The sequence below is a fragment of the Dryobates pubescens genome, chromosome 10 (assembly GCF_014839835.1).
Source record: "Dryobates pubescens isolate bDryPub1 chromosome 10, bDryPub1.pri, whole genome shotgun sequence".
Lineage (NCBI taxonomy): Eukaryota > Metazoa > Chordata > Aves > Piciformes > Picidae > Dryobates > Dryobates pubescens.
The window spans coordinates 34,462,095-34,475,896 of record NC_071621.1 but is presented as its reverse complement, the minus strand read 5'-3'; the positions used below and the strand labels follow the sequence as shown (position 1 = coordinate 34,475,896).

The 13,802-nt window shown below is 41.4% G+C and overlaps 1 protein-coding gene across 7 annotated transcripts in view; it reads left to right on the top strand.

Annotated features, from left to right (window-relative positions):
• The window catches only part of FAT3 (FAT atypical cadherin 3), a 475,061-nt gene that overhangs the window by 394,251 nt on the left and 67,008 nt on the right, over positions 1-13,802 (top strand). For all 7 annotated transcript variants that reach the window (XM_054164880.1, XM_054164877.1, XM_054164879.1 and 4 more), the window contains 3 exons: positions 8,639-8,835; positions 9,902-10,055; positions 11,983-12,216. In XM_054164880.1, coding sequence (XP_054020855.1) covers positions 8,639-8,835; positions 9,902-10,055; positions 11,983-12,216 — 585 coding nt within the window. The remainder of the gene's footprint in view (positions 1-8,638; positions 8,836-9,901; positions 10,056-11,982; positions 12,217-13,802) is intronic.

Here is a 13,802-nt window from a genome sequence, read left to right as displayed (position 1 = left end):
TTATCTCTCTAATTCCCAAGATTAATGCTTCGTGATTTGTTGCAGTGCAATGTACTGTGACCCGTCAACCCATCATAATTGATATGTCAGCTGGGAAGCCATCGCAACTTAATGTTTCATCCAAGAGAAGAAGAACATTTTATTCCTAAGGAAAAAATTCCCACATTTCCAAGCATTTAAAATGTTCTTGAAGCAATGTTTTTCTTTCTGAGGCAGGAAAGTGCATGCAGGGCCCACTTTGAAATACCACCATTTATGAGGGAGGGAAAAATAAAGGAAGGAATTCATTTTACATTCAAAGGAGTAGGGGGATGCTGCACCCTACCAGCACAGATTCCTGGCCTGGGAAACAGTAACCCACTTAGAAGTGCTGGTTAGCTGCGGTGCATTGTTATATCCAGTGTGAGGCAATTTTGACTACCTTACCAACACATTTTTCAAAGTATGACAACATTACTCTTTCCTACTGCACTATATTTATTATCATTCTTGTAGATTCAGACTGGCTTTTGTGTGAGTGTGCTATGAGTGATGGGGTGCTGCAGTTATTTTTCTGCCTACAGCTCTCTTTGTCCAATAGATTTTGTTAGGGAGCAGCTTTGTCTTTCCCCACAATCTTCACAATCCAAGAACTAACACTAATTTCCTAGTCATAACCACATTGCTGGACAAATTCACATTTTTCCCACTGAATGGGATTAGAATTACACAACTGCATGTAGGAAGCAGGCTGTGGGTAAAAATGACTTAACTAATGGGATAACAGTTTGTATGTTTTGGTCTTGATGCTAAGACTCCTAGCCCTTTGTTAGCTGTCAGGTCAGAAATGGTGGGTAGGAAGAGGTGTGGTGCTTTAGTTACCTACTGATGACCTGGATGAGGTTATTGAGTCCATCATTAGTAAATTTGCAGATGACACCAAGCTGGGGGCAGGTGTTGATCTGTTGGAGGGTGGGAGAGCTCTGCAGAGGGACCTTCACAAGCTGGACAGATGGGTCCGAGTCAAAGGGTTCTACACATTGGCCACAGTAACCCCATGCAGTGCTACAGGCTGGGGACAGAGTGGCTGGAGAGCAGCCAGGCAGAAAGAGGACCTGGGGTGCTGGTTGATAGCAGAACATGAAGCCAGCAGTGTGCCTAGGTGGCCAAGAAGGCAAATGGCATCCTGGCCTGGATCAGTAACAGTGTGGCCAGCAGGAGCAGGGGAGTCATTGTGCCTTGTACTCAGCACTGGTTAGGCCACACCTTGAGTCCTGTGTCCAGTTCTGGGCCCCTCACTTTAAGAAAGATGTTGACTTGCTGGAAGGTGTCCAGAGAAGGGCAACAAAGCTGGGGAGGGGTTTGGAGCACAAGCCCTGTGAGAAGAGGCTGAGGGAGCTGGGATTGTTTAGCCTGGAGAAGAGGAGGCTCAGAGGAGAGCTTCTTGCTCTCTACAACTACATGAAGGGAGGTTGTAGCCTGGTGGGGATTGGTCTCGTCTCCCAGGCAAGCAGCACCAGAACAAGAGGACACAGTCTCAAGCTGTGCCAGGGGAGGTTTAGGCTGGATGTTAGGAAGAAGTTCTTCACAGAAAAGGTGATTGCCCATTGGAATGTGCTGCCCAGGGAGGTGGTGGAGTCACCGTCACTGGAGGTGTTTAGGAGGAGACTGGATGAGGCACTTGGTGCCATGGTTTAGTTGATTAGATGGTGTTGGGTGATAGGTTGGACTCGATGATCTTAAAGGTCTTTTCCAACCTGGTCTGGTCTATTCTATTCTATTCTATTCTATTCTATTCTATTCTATTCTATTCTATTCTATTCTATTCTATTCTATACCTTCATTTCTCTCACACTTCAAAATGTGTCAGGTATTTTTCTAGTATTTCAGTTTTGGAGGACAGTAGATGCCAAAGCCCCAAACTTGCTCTAATATGTGCTGTACAGTTACTGAAGCTTGTGAGCTCAGGAATTTCACAGTCTGTGAATATATCCTTTGAATTTGGGAAATGCACAAAGGAAAAAAAAAATCTGTGCTTTTGATTAAAATGTCAAGTCATATTAAAGTATAGTTTAACAATCATTTATTCACACTTTGCCTCCAGTTGAGCTCAGGAGCTGCATTTGAACATTTCAGAGGATCAGATTAGCAAGATGATTATACAAATGCAGTGGCTTTCCAGAGGCATTTTGAGCCACAGAAACTTCCGTGAATGCAATAAGCAAACTCTGAGGAAAACCTGGAGACTAGGAAAAGGGAGAAGAGAATGGCAGATGGATCCACCAAAACCAGCTTTGTGCAAATGCATCTAGAAAAATTAGCACACAAAAGAGAAATGGTAAAAAAGCATCATTTAAGAGATGAAAGAAATAGATGTTCTGGGTCAGATGTGATCACTGAAGAGTGCTTTGAACTCATTTAAGAAATGCAAACACTACAGTCTTCTAGTCAACTTTGAAAAGGAGTAGATACATTCTGGTGGATAAATATGTATTCTGTTTTGAACTCCTTCAGTTTAGGATTGGTTTCTGTGATTGCTGGCAAGTAATTGCCATTTTCATATCCACCTTCATCTGCATTTGATGCTGATAGGAAAGAATTTTGCAGTTACCCTTTGTTATTTGTGGTTTGATAACAGCTGGAGATGTTCACAAAGCAAAAGCACTATATATAAATCTTAATAGAAAATCAATAGGAAGTGCAGATGACACAGATGCACTTAGGGAGCACAGCAGTTTTCTTTTGAAGGCTCATTTGAGGTCATTTGAGACAGTTTGGCTAAAACCAGGGCTCTGATGATGTTTAACTAGGATGTTTAGCCAACCTAGGCCCAGTCAGTTATTACTGAGGTTTTATGGTAGTAAAATAGAAAATGTCATGAGAAAACTGTCAGTTGCTAAGACTTTGGAACAGTAAAGTGTTTTGTCTTCCTTGGTGACATTAATTAAGCTCCATCAGGCACATAAATCTTGGGACAGACAATAATCTTGAAGCTTGGTTCAACTGAATACAAGAGAGAAGCAGAGTGTGTTTTGAAGGACAGAACTAGTATTGTACACAGCAGCACTTTCCCTGGGGTGATTGCCCAGAATGAGCAAAGTGTTGCTCTTTGTTGGTTTTTTTTTATATTCTTGATCCTGGAGTTCTGGAGAAATGGGTGCTTCAGTGTTTGGGGAGGGCATGTGCTGTAGGCTGAAGAACAGTGTCTGCTGTTTCATGATAGTGAATTTAGAGGATTGGGGTTATCATTTCTGCAGCTCAGTAAACATGCAACATCTTAAACTGGAAGTGGAGGATAAACCTATTGATTGTATGTGATGCAAATGCCTAGGGTTCTAATTGAGAGTTGACTGTATCTAAATAAATGCATAACTGCAAGAGAGAAACTAACTAAATGAATTAGTAAATACTCTGTTTCCCCTCCCAGGTTGGGGCGTTGCAGTGAAAACCGATACTGTCGGCTTCCAGTTTTCAGTTCCCTCTTAGCCATTATAATTCCCTCTGTGTGTGCTTTAGTAATGATGTGTGTCAGGATTTGTTTATTTTGGATCACTGTGTCTCTGCATTTCATTTGTGTCTGGCTGTTTTCTTTCTTTACTTAAACTTGAGCTTGATTTGGCTTTGTACTATTTGCTGACTAGGGAGGGAGGGAGAGCATTATTTAAACTTCAAGTAACAACAGATAAAAGATAAAGCTGATTCCTTTAGCCTCAAAGCCCTGCTAAAAAGTTACTGGAGTGTTTTTTGTAGCTGGCACTTCGCTGTTGTGACATTCAAAGTAGAACATGAGAAAACTGCCAAAAGATTTTAAAGAATCCATTAATACATGTAGTCAGGAGGCTTCCATTTAGGAAAGCTACATTATTCAGAGTGAAAAACTAATTAATTAGAACGCCCCTAGGAAACTGAATCTGCTTACATATATTAGGGAAAAACTTAATTAATCACTGCAGAATGAGATCTGCGTCAAGACATATGTGTAAGTACTAGAAAATGGCAGGGCCACAGCATGGAATTTTTTTTTGCCTTTCCTTTTTTTAAGAATATTTCCTTGTTGTATTTTAGTATTTACATCTCATTAGGTTTTGTTACACTTTATAGTACAATTTCCACCTTTGTCTCCCGTCAGCCAGGTGTGCAGCCAGTCCTGAGAAGCAAAGAAACACAAGAAAGGTACCACTAATGAAGGAGTCATACAGAAAAACTGTTATAAGTTTGCTGCTTATGGCTCAGGTTTCTTGGTCTTTCAAATTCATCATTTTCTAGTGCAGAAAAGTCAGGGAAAAGCAATCCCAAGGACCCTTTGTTTTTTACACATACCCCTCAAATTTCTATAGAATAGAATAGAGTAGAGTAGAATAGAGTAGAGTAGAATAGAGTAGAGTAGAATAGAATAGAATAGAATAGAATAGAATAGAATAGAATAGAATAGAATAGAATAGAATAGAATAGAATAGATTAGACCAGACCAGGTTGGAAGAGACCTTTGAGATCATTGAGTCTATGCATGATTTAAGAGCCATTCTACCAATAGTAAAGCAACAGTCATTTAAAAATCACTCCAAGCTAGTGTTGCTGCCAGCCATAAAAGCCATCAGCTGATTTTAATTAGGTTTTTACCTTTGCTCTTTTCTTGGCAATGGGATACCCATACCTTGACTGTATTGCTTCATAGCTGGCCAAGACAGTTAATCATTTCTTTTCACTAATATTCAGGAAAGCACTGATTGATGTCATAAAGGTAAATAAGAATATTTAAACCATTTTTATTAATGGTTTGCAACAGTAACCTCACTGTGACAGGATTGCAGCCTTCTATAGAGGAGAGAGAAGTCTTTTATATTGATGTTCTTTTTGCCTAGGATTGTATTCAGAACTGTTCTATAGTGCACATCAACCTACTGTGTAACCCCTTCTAAGAGAAATTTATTAGTAGAATGGAGTAGAATAGAATAGAATAGAATAGAACAGAACAGAACAGAACTGAACTGAACAGGTTGGAAAAGACCTTTGAGATCATTGAGTCCAACCTATCACCCAACACCATCTAATGAACTAAACCATGGCACAAAGAACCCCATCCAGTCTCTTCCTAAACACCTCCAGTGATGGTGACTCCTCCTCCCTGGGCATCACATTCCAATGGCCAATCACTCTTTCTTTGAAGAATTCCTCCCCTGGCACAGCTTGAGACTGTGTCCTCTTGTTCTGGTGCTGGTTGCCTGGGAGAAGAGACCAACCCCCTCCTGGCTACAACCTCCCTTCAGGTAGTTGTAGAGAGCAAGAAGCTCTCCTCTGAGCCTTCTCTTCTCCAGGCTAAACAATCCCAGCTCCCTCAGCCTCTCCTCACAGGGCTGTGCTCCAAACCCCTCCCCAGCTTTGTTGCCCTTCTCTGGACACCTTCCAGCAAGTCAACATCTTTCCTAAAGTGAGGGGCCCAGAACTGGACACGCTTGTATCACACAACAGATTAGATAAATTTTGTCTGAGTCCTGGGATGATTATTCCAGACTGTCATAGAAATCAGTAGGAAAATTGGGACCTGCTTGGTTTTGTGATAGAAAAAGGTGACTTTCTATGAGCAGCAAATACCTGGCTTTGAGATAGCAGATTTGTGCTTTGTATGATAAGAGGGCCTTTTATAATTGTATTTATAATGCCTATCTGACTAATTTCCTGGAAGTATTATCCATTACGCTGTGCTTTTTTTACACAGTTACAGCTATCATAAATGGTGATGCTTAATAAGAATGATTTGCTCAGCCTGTCTCAACTGACTTAGTTACATAGTTTTCACATTACAATAGAAAACACTCTATCTTGTCATTGGTAGCTAATGCAGAAGGCACAGACTGCAGCCTGTGACCTCTTTTCTGCTTTTTGATGTAGAAAGAAGGTATGAAATATGCATTAGAAATTTTTTTTTTGCTTGGTTTTAAGATCAGTTTCAAGTTCAGAAATTGCTTGACAGCAGAGGGAACTCAAATAAATACAGCCTTTGATTATTTATTATTAATTTTTTTTATCCTTAATTACTCAAACATTTAACAAAAGTTCTGGAGAGAAAGGTTTAAGAATCTGGTCTTTCCTTTGGGCTTGGACAGATCCCATGAATAATTTGTAGGCAAAAGTACATTTGACATTCTTGATCCTGTTACAAGAAAGAATAAGCATTCCCTTAATATTTTTATGCCACTATTATACATGAGTGTGGTGGGTTCAAAATCCACCCCCCTCAACATTCAATTTGCCAGACCAGCTCAGTTGGAAGCAAATGAAAGCTGTATTTACAAGCAAAACTACACTCACTCTACAATGGAATGCAATGAGTGTGCACAAATGCACTGTGTTTACAATATTTACAGGTATTTACAATTAATGAACAGCACAAGGATCAAAGAGCAGGGGAAGCTAATAGCTTCTCCCTCCCTGTCCCCCCCTTACCCTCCTGTACATAAAAAGGACAAGAGAAAGGAGCAGAGAGATGTTAGGCTTAGCCAAAACACTACAAGGTCAAGCAGAAGCGAGTTAGTATCTCTGCCAGAGCGAAGAAGCAAGAGAGAAAGTCCATTATCTTTCCAATGGGATTGTTTAGAACTGTCATTATTTTCCTTTTATGCCCAAGAGTGATTTATTTACATTTTACTACTTTCTGTTCAAGATCTGTGAACAAATTCTAAAGGCATAGCTTAAAAGTACTACAATGAGAAACATGGAAAGTAGTTCCCAGATTGCATTTCTGCATGGCAGAACGCTGCAGAGAACTTAGTATGGTGGGGAAGGGGCCAGTAGTGAGTTATCTGGAGGTAAAGTTCACCCAGTGGAGCAATGTGATGCTTTTTCTTATGTCCTCTCTGAGTTTCTGTAGCACATGAGTTTGCTATGACTGTTGTGCTCTATCCTAAATTATTAAATGTGCAGATACATTTTTGCAGAACAAGGTTATGCAAGATGCTGGGCACAGAAAACTTGGTAGCTGGCTTTGCTAGTTTTATCTGGAGTAGAATTGGTTTTCTTCATAGCAGCTGGCATGGTGCTAGGTTTAGGTTTTGTGACCAAAACAGTGTTGATAGCAGAGAGATGCATTAGCTCTTGCTGAGCAGTGCTTACACAAAGCCAAGGCTTTTTCTGCTTCTCACCCCATCTCACCACAAGTAGGCTGGGGATGCTGGAGGAGTTGGGAGGGGACACAGATGGGACATCTGATCCCATCTGACCAAAAGAATGTCCATACTGTGTGGTGCCATGCTCAGCAATAAATGGGCTGCCCGGGGAGGTGGTGGAGTCGCCCTCATTGGAGGTGTGTAGGAGGAAACTTGATGGGGTCCTTGGTTGCATGGTTTAGTTGATTAGATGGTGTTGGATGTTATGATCTTGAAGGTCTCTTCCAACCTGGTCTGGTCTATTCTATTCTATTCTGTTCTATTCTAAATCTGGAGGAAGAAGGAGAAAGGGATGATGTTTGGAGCTATGATGGTTTTGTTGCCAAGTAACTGTTATGGGTAATGGAGCCCTGCTTTCCTGGACATGGCTGAACACCTGCTACGAGTTTCTTATTTTGCTTTGCTTAGACACTTTTCTTTTGCTTTACCCATTAAAGTGACTTTATCTCAGACCATGACTTTCACTTTTACCTTTCTGATTCTCTCCATTACCCTACCAAGGGGAAATAAGCAAATGGCTGTGTAGAGCTTAGCTGCCTACCAAAGTTAAGCCACTACATTGGTTTAAGAGATTTTACTGTCTGAACTGACAGGGAGTTGAGATTGGGCTCAGAGAAAGGTGATTGAAGGTGGCAAACATTCACAACAACTGTGGCCACCTTGTTTCTGGTTGCCTTCTGCATGTGACATGTCCTTCCTTCTTGAGGATGAGGTGGACCTAAACTTCCCCTTGCCCAGCCTGCTTTTGTCACCAGGCAAGTTAACGATGGGGAAAAGCAACATTGCCAGGTTCAGTGAGAGTGTTATGGCACGATAAAAAGCTGTTCTGCTTCATCTCCTGCACTCCTTTCACCAGCTTTCACCCTCAGATGCATTCTATCTAATTGTACTGCTTATCTTCCAACTGCTCCTCAAATGACCTCTTGTTAGGACTATTTAATGCTAATGTGTCTTCCTGTGTCATGTAAACTTTTCTTAAAATTAGAATTTTAATGAGCAGAAGAACGGCACAGCTGTATGATAAAGCTTTCATTAGAGGATTCCTTAATAGAACCCACTTCCAGTCCTTGATTACATAATCAACAGTTAATGAAATTGTCTTGGTAACAAGAGCTGCGGTGTATTACATCCTCTCCCGAGACTAAGTGGAAAGACAATTGTACCAGCCTGAGAGGACTATTGATTGTTCACAGTTTGAATCTGATTGCCCTTAAGGGGAACTAAACAAGAGATCATCCTCAGCGCTCCTATATGGGTATTGTTTCCACTGAAAGTTATTGGTTCACTTTCACACGAGGCATTTGGGGGGCAATAAACAGGGGGAGCACACTCTCATCACAGATTGCCTGAGTCTGCGAGTTTGAAGGCGCTGATCGCTGTAAAGCAAACGACAGCTGCCCGCTTCAGGTCCTCTGCTGTATGTCTGTGTGTTGAAACTAGGTAGGAGCCCCAGAGGGGACACCCCTGCCCATTGCATGTTGCTTGTCTCATTGCAGGAGGGAATCCCAAAGGGAAGTTCGCTCTGGGACTAGTTCAGAATGAGTGGAAGGTTTACGTTAAAAGGCCTCTGGATCGGGAGGAGCAAGACGTTTATTATCTGAACATCACTGCCACGGATGGCCTCTTTGTAACCCAAACTGCCGTGGAGGTGACCGTCACTGACGTTAACGATAATAATCCAGTTTGTGAACAGGTGAGTTAGCAGCGTCCACAGCAATGGCCTCCTGTGTTTCCCTGTGGGTGTCCCTGCTATGTGCAGGTGTTCATAGGCAAGGCCCATTTTCATCTGTAAGGTCTTAGTCGAATAATCTGGAGTGATCTGGGAAAGGAGCAGAATAAAGTAGTACTCTTACCATGGAGAATAAAGGATGAAGGTCCAGTAAAGCTAGCAGAGGAGTCCTGCCAACAGTGGCCTTCATTTGCTCTATTAAAATGACTTGTTGTGAGGTGGCATTGAGCAGCCACTCCTCCTCTGCAGAAAAAAATGTGTTCTCCCTTCACAACCAATGTGCAAATGCCTTAGATCTAGTTTAACTCCATCCTTCCTGAATCTGGCAGATTCCAGAGACTCAGTATAAAAGGCAGAAGATTGTAGCTTGTTCTCATGCTGTTGGACATGCACACAGTGTGACCTAACCACAGCTTTCAGAGAGCTAGTTGCCTCTTATTCTGTGGAAAGGCAAGGTGGAGAACTGATATTAATGCAATAGAAAGTTCTGTGTGAAGAAAAGACACACTGAAATCCTGACTTTCACAGAATCTGTTTGTGTGTAGATACTCCTGAGTTTCTTAATGGTACTGCTCACAGAATCTTATGTCTATATATCTGTTTGTATGTATATACTCCTGTAATTCCCATCATTGCATTATCACTGATGGACCACTGTCATTGCAAGCACCACTCTGGGGAATCACAGTCTGTGTGTCTCACTCAAACACTGCCGGATGATGCAAGAAAAGCAGTTGTCTTCATTAGCATACCCATGAAAGTTCCCATTGCATGGGTGTTGATAAAGCAAACAGAAAATAACAAGACTGGGTTTAACATCCAAAGCAAGCTTATTAAGAGCCATAATTCAGCATTGTTTTTAGAATACCTCAAAGCCTAAGAATTATTTGAATTTCTAGGAATATGTTACATAAAGGACAGTGATTTCCTATATGGAAAGATTACACTCCAGAGAGCTTTATACAAAGGGTTGTGTAAAGTCCATAAAATACTGTTTCAGCATAGCTTACATTGCTGGTTTTGTTTCTAGGCTGCATACACAGCATTGTTTCCTGAAGACATTCCATCAAACAAAGTCATTCTTAAAATCAGTGCTAAAGATGCTGACATTGGATCCAATGGTGAAATTCGCTATTCTCTCTATGGTGCTGGGAACAATAAATTTTTCTTAGATCCAGAAAATGGTAAGATGGCAACTGAATATTTCTAAATCCCCTTCTTGATCCCTAGACAGCAGTGGTTGCTAGTTTCCTTAAGCAGAGTTAGGTTACACTTGGTTATCAGATAGTTGTTCCACCTACGGCAGGCATGGATGTCTTTGTTGGACAGATTGAATGTTACAATGAGAAGAGTGAACCACAGCCTTTTTATTTTCATGCCAGACCTCAAATTAGGTCAGAGGTCTTAGGATCATACAATCATACACAGAATACTTTGAGTTGAAAGGGACCTTTCAAGGTCACCTAGTCCAACTCCCCTGAGGTGAGCAACTAGATCAGGTTCCTCAGAGCCCTGTCCAACCTGACCTTGAATATATCCAGGAATGGGGTATCTACCACCTTTCTGGGCAACTAGTTCCAGGTTTCACCACCCTCATTGTATAAAATTTCTTCCCTTAATCTAGTCTCATCCTCTGTTTTAGTTTAAAAACATCATGCCTAGTCCTGTCTCAACAGGGCCTGCTATAAGGATTGTCCCCATTTTTTTTACAGACACTCTTTAAGTGCTGGAAGGCCATAATAAGGTCTCCCTGGAGCCTTCTCTTTTCCAGACTTAACAACCCCAACTCTTTCTTAATGAAGTCTTTCTTAATAAAGTGCTCCAGCCCTGTGATCCCTGTGATCATTTTTATGGCCTTCCTCTAGATGCACTCCAACAGGCCATGTCTTTCTTGTGAGAGCTCCAGAGCTGAACACTGTACTCTAGGTGGGGGCTCACTAGAGCAGAGTAGAGCAGCAGAATACCCTTCCTCAACCTGCTGGCCATGCTGCTTGGTTGCATACAGTTGGCTTTCTGGGCTGCAAGCACATATTGCCATCTCATATCCAGCTTTTCATTCCCCAGTACCCTCAAGTCCTTCTCTTCAGGGCTACTTTCAATCTGTTCATCTTGCAGCCCACACTGGTTGTGTGGGTTGCCCCAGTCCTGGTGCAGAACCTTGCACTTGTCTTTCTTGAACCTCATGTGGTCCACATGGGTCCACTTCTCAAGTTTGTCCAAGTCCCTCTGGATGGCATCTCGTCTCTCTGGCCATAGTGTCAAGTGTGCCACACAGCTTGATGTTGTCTACAAACTTGCTGAGAGTGCACTTGATTACATTGCCCATGTCACTGACATTAAACAGCTCTGATCCCACTACAGACTCCTGAGGGATACCATTAGTCACTGATCTCCATCTGGACATTGAGCCATTGACCACTACCCTCTGGATGCAACCATCCAACCAGTTCCTCATCCATCAAGTAGTCTATCCTTCAAAGCCATCTCTCTCTAATTTAGAGAGAAGGATGTTGTGGGGAACTATGTCAAAGGCCTTACAGAAGTCCAAATAGGTGATATCCAAATCTCTTCTCTTGTCCACCAATGCAGTCACTCTATCATAGAAGGCCACTAGGTTGGTCACCTCCCTGGAGGTGTTCAAGGCCAGGTTGGATGAGGCCTTGAGCAACCTGGCCTAGTGGAAGGCGTCACTGTGTATGGCAGGGAGACTGGAACTAGATGACCTTTAAGATTCCTTCCAACCTAAATGATTCTATGAATCTGTGCATTCTATGAATCTATGAATTCTATGAATTTGGCAGTTGGTCTGGAGAAAGATACTGATCTCTCCTAAGGTCTAGTTTTTTGTGGTTGTTAGGAAGTAAAGCTAAGTAAAGTAATACTTCCATGAATAAAAAAACCTACCCCCTGTTAGTCTTAGGAATTTGATTACCATAATGACAGACTAAATCCTTCCCTGTGCAATGCCTCCTCTGCCTCACTAGCTCGCTTGCTGTCCTGGCATTCCTGATGAAAAAAGAGGTGTCAAACACATGGGTTTGAGACACACTGTCTAGAATTAGTGATGTCAAAACAGTAGTAATGAAAGCTGCTGCTTTTAATCGATTTCAGGTGAGCTGAAATCCTTGGCCCCTCTGGACCGAGAGAAAATCGCCGCATACAACTTGGTTGCCCGAGCCACGGATGGTGGTGGCAGGTTTTGCCAATCAGAAGTCCACCTGATTTTGGAAGATGTTAATGATAACCCACCAGTGTTTTCATCTGATCACTACACCGCTTGTGTCTATGAGAATACAGCCCCTAAAGCTTTGCTAACGAGAGTCCAAGCCTCTGATCCTGATGTTGGTAAGTGAGTAATGCTGAAAACAGTAATTAATGTTCAGGAATACCATGTGGGTTGGTGGAATTGCAGTACAGATTAATTTTTCTCTTGCTGCCTTTTCTCCTTCTATCCTCCTTTTGTTTCTGCATCCTCCCCATTTTTCTCTGTTCTCTTTCTTTACATCTAAACGCTCAGGGCTGAGCTTGACACAATGGTGTTACAAACAGAAGCACACAGCCACAGAAGCGTGTAGTCTTTTTGTCTGGGTTGATGGGTAGCTGTGTTTAGGGGTAAATGATGGGTTTGGGGGTAAATTCCAACTTCCTTCCTCCAGTGGTCTCAATTCTTCTCGAGCCATGATTTAGCATATCCCCACCTCTATTTATGCAAATAATACCCTTGCATGCCAGAGGGACCCAGACCTGATTAATCACCGATTTTCTGGAGTTTTATACCTCTGTAACTCCCATTTGTTCCAGCTGGTTACCTTGGCATACTCTGAATGGACATTATAAATGTTCTGCTTATTTAACTGTGCATTCTTTTAAAGTGCAATAGTTTATGATATGAAGACCTTAACCTTGAAATCTGGGCCTGATTATAAATATTTAAAGGATTTGGGTTTTGTTTTTTTGCATCACACAGTGATAAAACCTACTGGATATCAGATTATTTTTTTTTTCCCCTTTAGTTTATTCACTTCAGTTGGAATAAATAAGTCCCATAGTTTATTTATGGTTTTTTCCAGTGGTTGTGGAGATGTTTTGTAAAACCTGTGGCCTGAGTAGCTCCACATAAAAAGCAGAGCTTTGATTGAATTTAAGAAGTATTTCAAGTTAGAATATCTTTTTTGTTGCTGTTTTTAATTGTACAAAGTACAGTGCATGCTGGAACTCTCAGTTGTTACCAAGACTAATAATGCAGGTATACAGGAATCAGTAAAGGAGCAGCAAGCATTCATTAATGTATCCATGAAGAGCTGTATTGTATGCCTTGGTTGAAAAATCACAATTAGAATTATGATACTGTCCTGCAGTGAAAAGCCAATTACTGGCAGCAAACTACTGAGCAGCCTGGAGACCCAGTGTTGTTGTTTTCCACTGTTGTCTTAATTACCATTTTTTCTCTTAGTTGAGATGACATTCAAGGAGAGAGGGGAGACAGAAATAATTAGAATTAAAAGTTTTCAATAAAAGTTCTTGCTGGCACCAACTTTACATAATAAGATGGTTAGCAATGAAAGAAAAACAACCAAAGAGCTAATTGCTACATCTTCCTTCTGAAACTAGATAAGATAAAGGGAGGGTTGCATGTGAAGAATGAGAAGAGGCTGTGCACTTCCTTAATGATTATCCTTGAAAAGCAAACAAGACATTGTGTCATAGGAAAGTGGCTTTGTCCTCTAGAATTGGATTTTACATTAATTACTGTTCTGTTAGTCCACACTAAAATCTCTGATTCCCTGTTGCTGTATAATGAATGAGTCCAGGTAGCATGATGCTCCCATCACAGAGCAACAACCATTACAATAGAATAGAGTAGAACTGAATAGAACTGAATAGAATAGAGTAGAGTAGAGTAGAGTAGAGTAGAATAGAATAGAATAGAA